This window comes from Miscanthus floridulus, chromosome 2 (genome assembly GCF_019320115.1).
Source record: "Miscanthus floridulus cultivar M001 chromosome 2, ASM1932011v1, whole genome shotgun sequence".
Classification (NCBI taxonomy): Eukaryota; Viridiplantae; Streptophyta; class Magnoliopsida; order Poales; family Poaceae; genus Miscanthus; species Miscanthus floridulus.
The window spans coordinates 131,003,998-131,018,916 of NC_089581.1; the positions used below are offsets into that span (position 1 = coordinate 131,003,998).

At 56.8% G+C, this 14,919-nt stretch overlaps 1 protein-coding gene across 1 annotated transcript; it reads left to right on the forward strand.

Annotated features, from left to right (window-relative positions):
• Positions 1 to 4,931: 4,931 nt before the first annotated feature.
• On the forward strand, positions 4,932 to 12,870 carry LOC136537068 (uncharacterized). The gene is made up of 2 exons (XM_066529157.1): positions 4,932 to 5,093; positions 12,427 to 12,870. The coding sequence occupies exons 1-2, from the start codon at positions 4,932 to 4,934 to the stop codon at positions 12,868 to 12,870; spliced, it is 606 nt and encodes a 201-aa protein (XP_066385254.1).
• The last annotated feature ends 2,049 nt before the right edge of the window (positions 12,871 to 14,919 follow it).

A 14,919-nucleotide genomic window follows, 5' to 3' on the forward strand; every position in this document is an offset into this window, starting at 1 on the left:
CATCCTTTTCGTTTGGAAGGAGAGGTGGAGTATGCCAGGCTACCCTCGGTGGGCACGAGCGGTGACACCTCCGATGAGCTGTTATCGGGTTAGTCCAAGTGGAGGCCCGTGCCCCATTCGATAGGGGTCGGCTAGCGGTCCTAGAGACACACTTCAAAAGTACCAGAGGGCTTCTCTAGTGGGTCCCAGGGCCGTTCGATTGGCCCCAGGGGGCTCGGTGCCTCCCTACGGTGGGATCCCTATTCAGAGACCTCCCTGCCGGTCTCGGACACGACTTAGGGCATCCCAAGCAATCGCTTGCTTGGGCCTCAGCCATGTATGGGCTCACCCATAGTCATCCCTGACTCTAGTTTGTCCTAGGGGCGGCTGTCGAGACCCTCAGGGGGCCCAGCCTTCGAACCCCTGGACCGTAACAGGCTCGGTGCCTTTTATCGCGCTTTGCCGAGCCCCCGAGTGCAAGTTCAGGGTTGCTGGGCCTCGACTCAGTTTGCAGGAAGAGCCCCTGAGCCTCTGCGCGGAGCAAGAGGGCGATCAGGAGTTTCCCTGTCTTTTTTGTGCGGCCCTCGCGCGTCCTTTTCTTTCGGAAGGAGGGGTGGACGTATGCCAGGCTACCCTCGGTGGGCGCGAGCAGTGACACCTCCAGTGAGCTATTATCGGGTAAGTCCGAGTGGAGGCCCATGCCCCATTCGATAGGGGTCGGCTAGTGGTCCAGAGACACACTCCAAAAGTACCAGAGGGCTTCTCTAGTGGGTCCTAGGGCTGTTCGATTGGCCCCGGGGGCTCGGTGCCTCCCTACGGTGGGATCCCATTCAGAGACCTCCCTGCCGGTCTCGGACACTGACTTAGGGCATCCCAAGCAATCGCTTGCTTGAGCCTCAGCCATGTATGGGCTCGCCCATAGTTATCCCTGACTAGTTTGTCCTAGGGGCGGCTGTCGAGAGCCTCGGGGGCCCAGCCTTCGAACCCCCGGACCAGTAATGGGCTCGGTGCCCAGTTCCTTAGTCTAGAAGGAATCGGGTGGGGGATATTCCTTTCCCACCGACTGACAACAGTGGTTGCGCCTTTTGATGCGGTTCCTCGAGGGAGACGGAACGACGCCTACCGCTGCTGTGGTCGGATGCGACGCGATGTCTAGCGGATGGGACGTTGCTGTGTGCGCGCATGGTTAATAAGGAAAAAGTGGACGCGTGGGCGGTTTAGTCAGATCTGGATTAACTATGCTAGATCTGAGGGAAACTTCCCCGGTTTTGTCGCCCGTCCATTTCGCCCCCTTCCCTCATAAATACATGATGAGCCTCAGCCCCTCCCCTCCTTACCTTGCCTGCCTGCGTTTGCCATTTCTGCCTTCGAGCGGATTGCTAAGAACAGAGGAAGAGAGCAGCTGGGGAGAAGAAGGGAGAAGGAGGAGGATAGGCGAGAGAGAGAGAGAGAGGGATAGCGAGAGCGCGCCTTACCAGTCACACCCATGGCCAGTGGTGCTATTGTCAGTCCAGGCGGATCCTTGGGGTCCGTCCGACTGTGTCTACGACGACGCTGCAGTCACTTGTCGACGATGGCCTCCTCCGCCCGATTACCGACCCCAACAGACCGGAGTGGATTGCTCCAGGGGCCAAGCCGGAGTCCGAGGCCACAGCGATGGCTACATCGTGAGCTTCAGTGGCCTTCCACGAGCAGTGGTCTCGGCCTGCCGGCGGACCGGTTCATGCGGGCGCTCCCGCATTACTATGCGTGGAGCTCCACAACTTCAACCCCAACTCCATTAGCGTAGGCGGCCATCTTCGTCGTCGTCTGCGAGGGGTACCTGGGCATTGCCCCCCATTAGGAGCTATGGCTCCACCTCTTTTGGGCGGGGCTCACCACCAAGCCAGTGGGCACGACAGGCACGCGGAAGGCGTTGAGGGCCGGCTGGCAGCACTCTCCAAGTGCACCAAGACCGGCAGCCCCTCTACATCTCAGGCCCAGCTCGCGTCGTCCAACCAGTCGCTGGTACAACAGCTAGTTCTACCTCCGCAATGATGACGGCGGGCTTCCCCCCTATACCGGGCGGGTCGTGGAGAGTCAGCCGGAAGAGGTGGAGGTACGGCGTCCCGACGGCTGAATCAGCCCAAGCTACGGCCGCTCCTGGAGGCGCTGGAGAGGCTGCGTAGCTGCGGCCTTACGGCGGCTATGGTCGTGGCTGGCCTTCCACCGCCAGAGGGTGCTATCGCTGATGGCTCGATGCGACAGTGCCTGTTCGAGATGACACCGGATGAGCCGATTGATGGCGTCCGGTTGTCCACCGTCGCCCTCTCCGATGAGGTGACTCTACTGTCGGGTGAGAGAGACGGTGGAGGGGTAGCTGAGGAGAAGTGGTATGACCCCGTTCCCGATGCGCCCAGTCGTGGGGGTACATCTCTCTAGGTGAGTCATGCGCCACTGCGGCCCCCGAGGCCTCCTTTGCTCCTTACATTTTCGATATGTTCCCTTATTTGCTGTTTGTCCGTTCCTACAGGGGATGAGGGATGTGCGAGCCTCCTCACCGCTAGTTCCCGAGGATGCAGAGCGGCGGGCGGTGAACAGGGCGCATGCCGAGGCGTACAAGGAGCGGAAGGACACCGAGGAGGCGAGGCGCAAGAGGAAGAGCCTCGAGCGCGATGAGCTAGAGAAACATCAGTCGGCAGTAGAGGCACGACGGTCTCCCGGATGGAGCCGTCTCCAGTCACCAGTCAGTTGACGGATTCTTCGAGCGATGACGACGAGAGCGAGGTAGGGCGGGGTCCTCTGGACCATCTCCCTAACATTAGGGGGACTATGCTCGGGGCAGTCGGCGAGTGGCCCAGGCAGTTTCTAGGAGGAGGAGAGGACGCCTCGGGGCTGGCGATCGCCCGCCCTAGGGCCGAGGCCGACACGCTCGAGGCACGGGCGTTGGAGAAGCGCACCGTCAGCCCGATGGGCTCGACGGCGGAGGTGGAGCAGGCGACGGCAGGGGCGACCCAACTGCCTCCGAAGAGGATTAAGGGGGCGTCGGAGTCCGGCGAGGGTCGGCCAGCACCGGCGGACATGGGGGCCGCGCTGCCACCACCGTTGCAGAGGACGAGGGATGCGGTGCGGAAGCTATTGTGCCCCCGTTCGAGGTAAGTGTTTCGTCGGTGGAGTTTGCAGCATCTCCCACTCATTTTTTGGTCGTATGCTGACCTTGTGAGTGCCTTGTTTTCAGTTGGAAGCGTCAGGTGGACGTGCCTATCCTGGCGCCATGTAAGGCGCTCAAGGTGAGCACCAGCTCCACCACCTGATGGGTGGAGGAGGCGCAGGCCGCCATATAGCGTGGCGCGGCGTCGGCCAGGGCCAACCCGAAGGAGCCAGTCGCCCAAGGGGAGGCTACCGAGGCGGCCATGAAGCAAGCGGGGGAGGAGGCACCTACGCCCTGCGAGGCCGAGGCCCTTGAGCCAGGTGAAGCCGAGGCACCCTCAATCGCTGAGGCCACCGATGGTCAGGCTGGGGCCCGTAGAACTTTCAAGGCTGAGGTGGCAGACACTGGATGTCCCAGGACCACTGAGGCTGAGGTGGCGGAGGCTAGAGCTCCCAGGACCACTGAGGTCGAGGCGATGGAGGCCGGCATGGGTGCGACGGAGCCGTCGGCCCAGGATGCGGAGACGGAGGCGGGGCAAGCTTTGGTACCGCCCCTGGTCCAAGACCCACCACCGCCGTAGGAGAGCACCCGGGAGGTGGAGGTTCATTTAATCTCCTCCGACAATACTTCTCGAGGGAAGGAGGTGGCGAACGCCAAGGTGGCCAGCACCGCGGAGCAGCCAGCTCTGACTTCTAGCAAGGAGAGTTCGGCCCTTGTCCGGGTACAACCCGAGCCCTATGGGTGGGATAGCTCGCGTGTCTTATGGCGGAGCCAGGATGACCCTGAGGGGGAGCCTCTGTTCGCCCTCGAGGATGCGGCCGAGGGGGGCGCTGGGACTCCTTCGAGCAATTTCGTCGTCTGGCAGAGCAGTCACTGTGGAGAGCGCTGTCCATCATGGCTGATGACCTACCCAGTGTTGCCCAGGTACGCGCCTTCTTTTCTTATGCTATGTCATTTTTTCCCGAGTTTTCTCGTAGTGCTTGACGTTTGTTCTGCCTATCCTAGGAGCTTGAGGCCCGGTCCCTTGGGAAGTCAGTTGCGGAGCGCGGAGGTGGAGGACCTCCTGCCTTCGCTGTGCTGATATGAAGGCCAAGGCGGCCACGGCTTGGGAGCAGGCCACCCCTTTGGCGACGCGGATCAAGGAGCTAGAGGAGGAGTTGACCCGGGTGGCCGGAGAGCAGGGACACCTTCAGGTCCTAGGCCGAACAAGTGGAGGCCTCTGCCAAGGCTGTCGCCGGGTAGTTGGGGGCAGAGCAGGGCGCACACCTACTGACTGAAAGGTGCCTCGGCAGAGGCCCTCAAGGTGGCCGAGGCCTCTTAGGGTCGAGGCCTTAGCCTAGAAGGAAAAGGCCGTGGGTGAGTCCCGTTGAGCCGCGCCCCTTGTTTTATTTGTTTTTCTTAGTGTTCGACCCCTGACTCCCCGATGCGATGCAGAGCTAGAGAGGGAGGCTTCCAGGGTGGCCGAGGCCTCTCGGGTTGAGGTCAAGAACTGGAGGGAGAAAGCCAAGGGTGAGTCTCGTAGGCTTGCGCCCCTGTTTAGCTTGTTTTTCTTTCATGCTTGACCCCATCCTGCCTGTCTTGGCGCAGGGTTCGAGAAGGAGGTCACTCGGGCAGCCAAGGCCTCCGTCACAGTGCAGGCAGGTGCTCAAGGCTAAGATCTAGGAGCACAATGCGCTGCAGGGCACCGCTCGTACCACCTACGAGGCCTTGGAGGTCAGAGGGGTCGAGCCGGGCAGCTCCCTCGAGAGCCGCTTGATCGCGTTGAGCGGCCAAGTCCACGAGCGGCTTCAGGGGGCGCTGCATACGGGACGTCAAGCGTGCTATGGCCGTTGTCTCCTCGCACTACACCGACATCGACCTCGAGGCCATCAACGATGGTTACGTCATGGTCGAGGATGACGAGAAGGCCGAGGAGGAGGTCATGAAGCTGGTGGAGGCGGCTGAGGCCCCTAGCATGACGCTGGCCAAGCTGTTTGAAGAGGAGGTGGTTCCTCCTACGCCGACCGCCGATGCTGGTGACCCTGAGCCTTGACCTAGGCCAAAGGAGCCATGTAAATAGATTAGGACTTACATTATTGTACCATAACGCTTGTGGCCATCGAGGCCTTTTTGAAGTACTTATGTGTATACGCTTTTTAATCGTTTTTATTGTATTTCCGAGCCTCTGTCTCGTCTTTGGACATATCACTTGCAAAAAACTTCCTCGGAGCCTAAGCTGCCCCTCGGGCAAAAGGTGGTGAGGGAGTTGCCGTAGCCTAGAGGCAGTAGGCCAGTCTCGTGGCTTGGTCGGCCTTTCAGGCCCTGAGATAGACTTTCGGTCCTTAGGTTTTTTACAATCGATTTGCCAGAGTACGCTAGAGAGTTTGGCGTAGAATTTTTTTCGAAAAAATGACTAAAAATGGTGCCTAGGACTTAGGGGGGATCCCCCCCTTCTAGCCCCTAAGGGAGGCTCGGTTCTGTAGATGGCAGAGCCGAGTCCCCCTTAGCGTTATCAGTAACACTGATCCCCCATCAATGGACTCAGGGGGTTTCTTGAAAAATTAAAATAACTAAAGAACAGCTTCTTTATTATATTTCGAGAAACAATGTATATAATGCTTGGAAATTTAAGGGTAGAAGCGACGTAGCTGTTCTATGTTCCAAGCGTTGGTGAGGATTTCACCCTTCTCGTTGGCTAGCTTGTAGGTCCCGGGCTTTAGCACTTGGGCGACGATGTACGGCCCTTCCCATGGCGGGGTCAGCTTGTGGCGGCCCTTATTGCTCTACCTCAGTCTCAGCACTAGGTCGCCTACTTTTAGGTCTCGACTTCAAATGTGCTGGGCTTGATATCATCGTAGAGCTTGTTGGTACTTGGCCGAGTGTAGCAGCGCAACATCTCAGGCTTGCTCTAGTTGGTCGAGGGCGTCCTCGCGGGCAGTGCGGTTGCTCTGCTCATTGTAGGCCTGAAGCCTCGGGGAACCGTACTCCAAGTCAATGGGGAGGATGGCCTCGGCTCCATAGACTAGGAAGAACGGTGTGAACCCTGTGGCTTGGCTCGGAGTGTTCCTCAGGCTCCAGATGACCGACGGGAGTTCGGTAAGCCATTTCTTGTCAAATTTCTTCAACAGGTTGTATATTCTTGGCTTGAGGCCTTGTAGGATCATGCCGTTGGCACATTCTACTTGGCCATTTGTCCTAGGGTGTCCTACGACCGACCGGGACACACGGATGTGGTGGTCATCGCAGAACGTCAAGAACTTAGGGCCGATGAATTGTGTCCCATTGTCAGTGATGATGGTGTTTGGAACCCCGAACCTGTGGATGATATCAGTGAAGAACTGCACCGCTTGCTCGGATTTGATTCGAGTGATTGGACGAGCCTTGATCCGCTTAGAGAACTTGTCGATTGCTACCAGCAAATGGGTATAGCCCCTAGGGGCCTTCTGCAGAGGCCCAACAATGTCCAGCCCCCACATGGCGAATGGCCATGTAATGGGGATGGTTTGGAGGGCTTGGGCTAGGAGGTGCATCTGCCGTGCATAGTACTGACATCCCTCGCAGGAGTGTACCAGCTTGGTGGCGTTAGCAACCGCTGTTGGCCAGTAGAACCCTTGGCGGAAGGCGTTTTCGATGAGCATCCGAGGCGCTGCATGGTGCCCGTAGGCTCCTGCGTGCAAGTCCCAAAGTAGGGCTTGGCCTGCCTCGGTGGTGATACACCGTTGGAGGACATTAGATGGTATTCACCTATACAACTCGCTGTTGCTGAGTACGTAAGTTTTAGCTCATCATGCAAGCCGTCGAGCTTCGGTCCTGTCTACAGGAAGCTCTCCTTGAACGAGGCAATCAAGGAACAGGACTCACCAGTCCGTGCCCTAGTCGACCTCGGGAGACTCCGTGTTGATTTCCATGGCCTCGAGCTCGGCCGCAGGGGTCTCAGTGACAGAGGGGGCCTCGAGCCCTGCGGTGGGCTCGACCAGTGGGCCCTCTTCTATCACCGAGGCATAATCAATGGATGGCTTGTGGAGGTCTCTGGCGAAGATGTTCGGGGGGTCGTTGCGGCGACGTAGAGTAAGAGGGCCTCACCCTTGGTCGGCGACACCAGGATGGGAGGATTGGTGAGCAGTGCCTGGAGCTTGGTGAGGCCTTCTTCGGCCTTGGGGGTCTAAGAAAAGCGTTCGCATTTTTTCAAGAGGTGATACAGGGGCAAGCCTTTTTCACCAAGGCACGAGATGAAGCGGCTTAGGGCCACAAGGCATCCCATAACCCTCTGAACTCCCTTGAGGTCTCAGATTGGTCCCATGTTGGTCATAGCCGAGACCTTCTCTAGGTTGGCCTCGATGCCGCGCTCTAAGACTATGAATCCCAAGAGCATGCCCCGAGGGACCCCAAAGATAGACTTCTCGGGGTTGAGCTTGATGCCCTTCTCTCTGAGGCATTTGAAGGCTATCTCCAGGTCATCGATGAGATCACTGGCCTTTCTAGACTTGACCATGATGTCGTCCATGTAGGCCTCGATGGTTCGCCCGATGTGCTCGCCAAAGACCTAGGTCATGCATCGCTGGTGTCGATGTTTCGTACAAGCACCGGCAAGTAAATTTATAGTAATGCATGTTAGACTCAGATGGTGCGCTAAAGGACACAAGATTTATACTGGTTTGGGCTGAATGTCCCTACATCCAGTTTGTTGCTGCTCATGTTATTAGCACCGAAAATGGTTCGTAGTAGGGGGTACAAACGATCGAGAGAGGGACATGTCCTAAGTCTCTGATGGAAGGGTCAAAAGGAGGCCAAGAGCTTGGTAGCAGCTTGACTGTGTGTGTGTGTCTTGTGTCATTCGGTCTCTACTTTGTTGGAGGAAGCACATCCCCTTTTATAGATGAAGGGGACAGCTTTACAAGGGTGAGGGCTTAGGATGTGTGCTCTTCCTAGCCTTGTGGCTCACGTTTGCCCAGCTTGGATACCCATTCTGATGGGTGTGAAAGGATTATAAGCACCTACAATACTATCGATGCCTCTGTAGAATGTTAGGTCAGTTACAGAATGCGGCCCTGCGTAGGGTACGGGCTGTAGTATAGTGGTTTTGACTTATGAGCCTCCCCCAGCCTTGCTCCGCATGCCTTCTAGTTCCTATGAGTCTATGTTGGAGGGACGCGGGGTCAGGGTCCAGAGTAGCACTGTGAGCAAGGTCTTTGAATTTGGTGGTCCTGAGAGGTTGGGAAGCGGGCGCCACTCCCTTGGGTCCATAGCGTGGTGACGGAATATCCATCATTCGTGGAGATAGCAAATCCTTTTCTAGAGCGTAGCGGTTGTCGTATATCTTCATTGGGTTCCATGTCCCAGAGCTGAAGGCGACGCCTACAACTCTATAGGGAGAGGTGCCCATGCTTGCAATACCTTTTGGGCTCTGCGACGCCTAGAAGGGTCTAAAGCACCCGTCTAGTCGCTCCCTGGCAGTACCTTTCCTGCCGGGGCGCAGGGTATGGTCCTTGAAGCCGTGGTTGACCCAAACGTCTTATCTTACTCTGTACCCATCATCATGAGGGAATGGGGGAGAAGTTATCAGGTAAGATGAAACCAGTCTTTGGACATCGAACAGGGAGAGGTTCGTCCTTGGTCGTTGGGCGAGACAGAGTCTAGTCCTTATCCCTTGGGCGTGACCGAGCCCACCCCCCAGGGGTCGGGTGAGGCAGAGTCTATCCCTCAACCCTCAGGCGAGGCGGAGCTATCCCGAAGGCGTTAGGTGAGGCGGAGACTAGCCTTTAGCCCTCGGGTGAGGCGTAGCTGTCCCGAAGGCATCGGGTGAAACGGAGGCCAGCCCTTAGCCCTTGGGCGAGGCAAGGCTGGCCCAAAGACGTCGGGTGAGGCGGAGACTAGCCCTTAGCCCTCGGGCGAGGCGGGGCTAGCCCAAAGGCGTTGAGTGAGGCAGAGACTAGCCCTTAGCCCTTGGGCGAGGCAGGGCTGGCCCAAAGGCGTCGGACGAGAAGGAACCAAACTTCCATCATTCAGGCAAGGAACGTAGCGGCGCCCTTGTCTGTCCAGAAGTTTTTAACATTTGATGGTTATTGGTTCCAGCTCTTGGGGTACCCCAGTATTAGGTCCCCGACAGTAGCCCCCAAGCCTCTAGGTGATTCGGATAGAACCGCCTAGAGGGTGTTTTTGATTTTGTTAGAGTTACTTTGCCAGAGGGTGCGCACGAGCGCACCCAATGGGTATAGCCCCCGAGCCCCCCGGGTGATTCAAGTAGGGTCACCCGAGGGGTTGTATCGGACCCTTCGTGGGTAAGGCTGAAGGACTTAGTTTTTCGTCAACTGGATATTTTTTCGAGGGGGTCGTGGTATCCCGTTCGCGGAGATCTCATTCAGGGCTGACCTAACTAGGGCTTGACCATAGACTGAGATCCTAGTAATACTTGCGCCCTTGATTTCGGATTGTTTGCGGACCCGTCCTCAGTTGGGCCGGCCGTCGAGCTTCTGGGCCCTAGGTGGGCCAAAGAGAAAAAAGTCTTTGTGGCCTACGTTTCCCAGGTGGGTAGAGAGTCTGGATTCTCCTGGAGAAGGCGAACCGTCCACCATGATTTTTGGTGGGAGAGGATAGGAACTACGGGCGCGTGTCCTACGATGTGACACGGCGGTGCGCGTGGTAGGCCCAGAGATCGAGGTGGACGATTGCCCTTCTCGCGTCCGTCGCCCCTATAAAACCATAGGGTTTGCCCCCAAGGTTCTATATTTCGCTCCCTTGCCTTTGCATCTAAAACATCCGCCGCTAATCGCCCCAGCCTCCTATGCCCGGACCACCACCGTCGACCGGCTTGCATCCGTGTTGCAGCCACCGTTAAGCTTGCGCCTGCCTTGTAGCCGCCATTGAGCTCACACCCACCTTTCTCCCAATCGCTTTAATGGAGTTGTGGGGCAGATCTAGCATCACCTCTCGGTGTTTGGAGGGCCTCGTCCACCGTGGCCTTCTCCATCCACTGTCTGTCGTCTAGGAGTGGCTGCTACCTGGTGACGAGGGTGAGCCAGCGCCGCTCGAAGGGTATGTTGTTTCTTTCACCATCTTCCTTGAGCGGGGATTTGCGGTACCCGCGCATATATTCCTTTGGGGGCTGCTGGATTATTATGAGGTGGAGCTGCAGCATCTAACTCCTAATGAGGTTCAACATATGGCGGCGTTTGTTGCCCTATGTGAGGGTTTCCTAGGGATCGATCTCTGTTTTGATCTGTGGTGGTATTTCTTTACCGTTAGTTTGTCGAAGAGGAAGATTGGGGGGAAGGATGTGAACGTGCTGATGGGATGTGCCAGCGTTCATCTGCGCCATACTCGGTCGAGGGGTTACCCGTTCATGCGTCTGGCGACCTCCAACAAGGGATGGCACTCACAGTGGTTTTATGTCAGGGATGATGTGAGTGCCCCCTGCCGAGGTACACCGGGTGCCTTATTGAAGAGGCTCTGGAGTCGTGGGCTTGGGGCATCCAGTTCAAAGATAAGAAACACCTTTCTGACCTTCTTTCCGCCCTCCAAGTCCTGAAGGAATAGGGCATAAAGGGGGCAGGGATTATCGGCGCCTATCATGCGAGGAGGGTGGCACCGCTGATGGCGCGCGCGCTTCCCCTGCATCAGATGATGCCTGGGATGTCGTTCGAGGGGACGGTGCTTGTTGACGAGGCACTCCCTTTCTTGGAAGTGGCGCAGCGCATTAAGTAGGTGATGGAGCCGATGAAGGATTCCACAGGCAGTGTCCTCGACATTGTGTATCCGGTGCCCGGACATCCCTTAATGCGGCCGGAACCTAGGTTCTTCGAATTCGTAAGCCTTCTTCTCCCGTGCTCTTTCTTTTTCCTAAATCTCAATTTTTTTGATACTCACTCTTGTGACGTTGGGACCAGCCAGGGGGGCTAGTCTTCAAAGATAGTCCGGTTCTACTACCAAAGAACAAGGCCCTGGCAGCGGCGAATCGCCTCATGGCCGAGCGGGACAAGAATGCAAGGGAGCAGATGAAGAAGAAGAGATGACTAAAGCAGGAAGCATGAGATTGGGGAGAGGACGTGAGCAGTGATGACGATGACGACGATGATGACGATGACGACGAGGTAGCCATCGATGTGGATTAGGGCGTCCTAGCAGATGAGGACACGCTGACAAGTGCCCACTCGTCTATGCAGGGACCCTTCCCCTTCTACACGGACGGAAGCGAGTCGGGGAGGTCGGTGGAGGCGGAAGAGTCCGCCGCTTCGCACGGCATGCCGGCCGAGGATCGGTGGATGGGGGAAGGCCAGCCTGCCACCACCGACCCCGAGGTGATGGTGGAGGGGAGTGGCTCTGGTGCCACGCCCCATGAGACGGTGGAGCGGAGCGGCTCTGGTGCCGCGCCCCATGAGGTAAGGGAGATGAGTCCCCCTACCGTAGAGCAGGGGGTAGGCTTGAAATGGTCCCACCTAGATGAGTCAGGGCAGGGATCTCGGGATCCATCCCCAAAATGCTTTCACCGGCCGAAGGCGTCAGCGTAAGCCACTGGTTCCCCTATTTTCATCCTTTTTCCCTTTTTATTTTGATCTAATGGCTTTTACCTTTGTGTAGGTTCTTGCGGACGGGCCACTCCCTAGGGCTAGCGCCTAAGAAGAGCCTCACTATTTAGGTGGGATGGATGGCGCTGCCCAACGTCGCCCCTGTTTCGGGCAGGAGTGGTGCCGTTGTCGGAGCCATGTTGACCGATCCGATGGCGCCTATGGTGGCGCCCGCGCCCTCAGTGGATGCTGAGCATGCAGCATCTTCCGTGGCGGGTGTGGTATAGCTGGCCGAGGGTCTAGTATTGCTGACGGAGGTGGTGCCTGAGGGCGCAGTGTAGTCCGTGCCACCGGAGACCCAGGTGGAAGCGGCCGTGACCGTACCAAGCCCAGCGGCCCAGGCCGTGGCGGACGAGGCGGGCCGGATGGAGGTGGACATGGCCGGAGGGTCATCGACCATGGTGGTGGTGCCGCATAGGATCAGGAGGGAGCCACCTTCGACCCCTTTGTCGGGAGGCAGCCGCTCCCCATGCAGGGGGAGCCACCGCTCCAGTGGATGGCCACCCAAGATCCGACGTCAGCTCTTTTCTCACTCGACGATCATGCCGAGAGCATGGAGCGGGAGGGTCTTGACGTCAGGATCTCAACCATGCTAGATGCCTAGGACCAGGCCAGAGGAGCCCTGCATGAGATCGTTATTCCTACTACCCAGGTATTCGCTTAGTTTTCTTCTTTCTTCGCATGTTTTTGTGTTTTCGTATTTCTGATACCGGTCTTCTTCTTCTTCAGATTCTCGTTGCTCGTAGTTGGAATAAATCCTGATTCCTCCATGAGTAGAAGGCGGAGTGGGATCGCCTTTCCAAGGAGGCCTGGCTACAAGCAGATATGGCCATGCAGCTTGCTGCTGCCCAGGAGCGGGAGGCCGAGACGTGTCGGGACTCGGAGGAGATCCATGGGATGTTCGTGGACCTGTCGGCGACGGTGAAGCTAGAAGAGGAAGAGGCCACCAGGATTCTGAAGGAGTGGGATGAGCTGCTCGAGAAGGATGCCCAGGCCAGTAAGCGGGCTGTTGAGGTCCTGAAGGAGCTAGAGACAGAGCGAGATCTCAGGCGGAAGGCCGAGAGTAGGGCCATGGCCCTTCAGCAGAAGGCTGACGAGGACGTCAAGGTGGTCCGCTCCCTCTGGGCAGATCTTGGTGATGCGGTGAGCCGAAGGTTGAGCACCGAGAACGTCTCTGTCAAGCTAGAAAAGGAGCTTGCCCATGTGCGAAGGACCCTTTAGACTGAGAGCAATGAGCACGATCTTCTACAAGCTACGGTCGGGGTGGTCCTTGATGCCCTGAAGGTGGTGGAGCCGGTGGAGACCAGCCCACTCGTGGCTCATGCCGTAGGTATCATGGCGCGGGTGGGCCAACTTGAGGAAGATGCCTTTCATGCCGGGATCACCCAAGCCTTTGCTGTCGCCCATTCTCATTATGATCAGGAGATCAATTTGAAGGTGATGAGCCAAGGCTTCATGCCTGTTTATGAAGATCCTGAGCTGGATGAGATGGAGAAGGCGGTGACACCTCTTGCGCGGGACCTGGCAGACAGATTGAAAGAAGCAGTTCTCCCTTCACAGAAGTAGTTAGTCGAATGAACAAGATTTATATGTAATATGTGAACAAGTGTCGGTACTTTTGAGTCTGGAAGCAATTTCATGATTTTGCTTCATAATTTTGTTTTGTTAGATTTCACCTTCTTCCGTAGCCATCTGGTCGTTTGGTTTTTGCGGTCTTACCAATCTGTTCCTCCGAATCTTGCTGTTGGTCTTGACATGAGGAGGGAATCTGATGTAATGATTGTTTCGAAAAGAGGAAGGGAGGTAGCCGTACCTGAACCAGCCCCCGAGTAAGGTCTGACCCCTTGCATTTGCTGGGGCTGGGTGTTACTGGAGACTGGAACATTCAGATGGAATCCCATTTCGTGGTTTTTGTGATAGGGTCGGTGAAGTCCTTGGATGCATTGCACTATTCCCCGCTCTGCCTTCCAATAGAATTCCCCAAATGGGGACTCTATGGGCTCGGCAAGGGGGGGCCTTAGAACATGTGTCCCTGTATCGAGCGGCTTGAGCCCCCGGGCCTTGTTAGGGTCTGATAGGGGTCGGCCGTAATTCGCGTGTTACCCCATCCTCGACTTTCATAATCGGAGGGGCTGAGTAAACAACACTTGCCTCGGTGGCTTGAGTGTTGTGCTCAATGAGCTCGCTAACGGGTACGTTCGTGTGGAATTCGTGTCCATCATTTGCTGATGGGGTCAGCAGAGCCCTCTAGTGGCATTCCACAACTTCTTAACCCGCCTCCCGGTAGATGCCTGAGCCGTTCGATAGGCTTAGGTGGCCCGATGGCCTCTCCTCGACGGAGATTCTGTGGGTTTGGCTCGGGGTTAGAATCGAATGAGAAAAGGTTGAGACGTCCCTGTTCGCTTCTAAGCGGGGTCAGGCAGGGCCGCTGGGCTCATCTCAGTTATTTCTCCCTGGCTCTATTTGGCACGAGGCGGCCTCGAGCCCTTTGCGGGCCGGCCTTCGAACCTCAGCCTGCTACCACCCATATCGAATGTGGCGATGGCTATTTCGTGACGCGACACGAAGCGTTGGGACACAATGTTTTGCATATGTAATGTTTGAATGTATAATTTAATCGAAATAAAGGCGGGGTTGGTAACGTTACCTTGGTAGCACGAGTGATGGGAAGCTCCTACCAGACGTGTTCGAGATAGGTTTTTGGGTCCGATGTTTCCGACGAGGCCAGCGTAAGCTGCATAAGTATTGCTAGTTCTATTTTTGCAATTGATTTTTAAGCGACCTGCCAGCTTCCCCCCTGAAGGGAGGGACTCTGTAGGTGGACCCCTCCAAAGTCCTTTCGGGAAGGTGGGTGCCAAGGCTAGCAGTGTGAGGAACTATGAACATGATTATGCTGGTGAACCAAAAAGACTCCGCAGCCAATGGAGCGTAGGGCCTGGTGGTTTGCCCAGTTGCATTCACCATTAAATTTCCACACGCCGTGCCCCATTGATTTCCCAAACATAAGGAGGGATTGGGCTAAGAGGGTGTTTAAACAAACATGCGCCCTCGGTAGCCCCCGAGCGATGTCCGTGTCCCTGCCGTTGCTGGGGTCGGAAGCTCGGTAAAAAATTCAATACTTAAAGTAAATAAACAAGGGTGCTTATCTTACAGTCGGTCGTTTGTTGTTTTGCCTGGGCTGACCGATCGACCTAGGAGGCCCGTTGGGCTTCCTCCCGGATGGAGGTTCCATTGTTGGATCGTCCCTGGTCCTGCCTGGGGAAGCAGAGA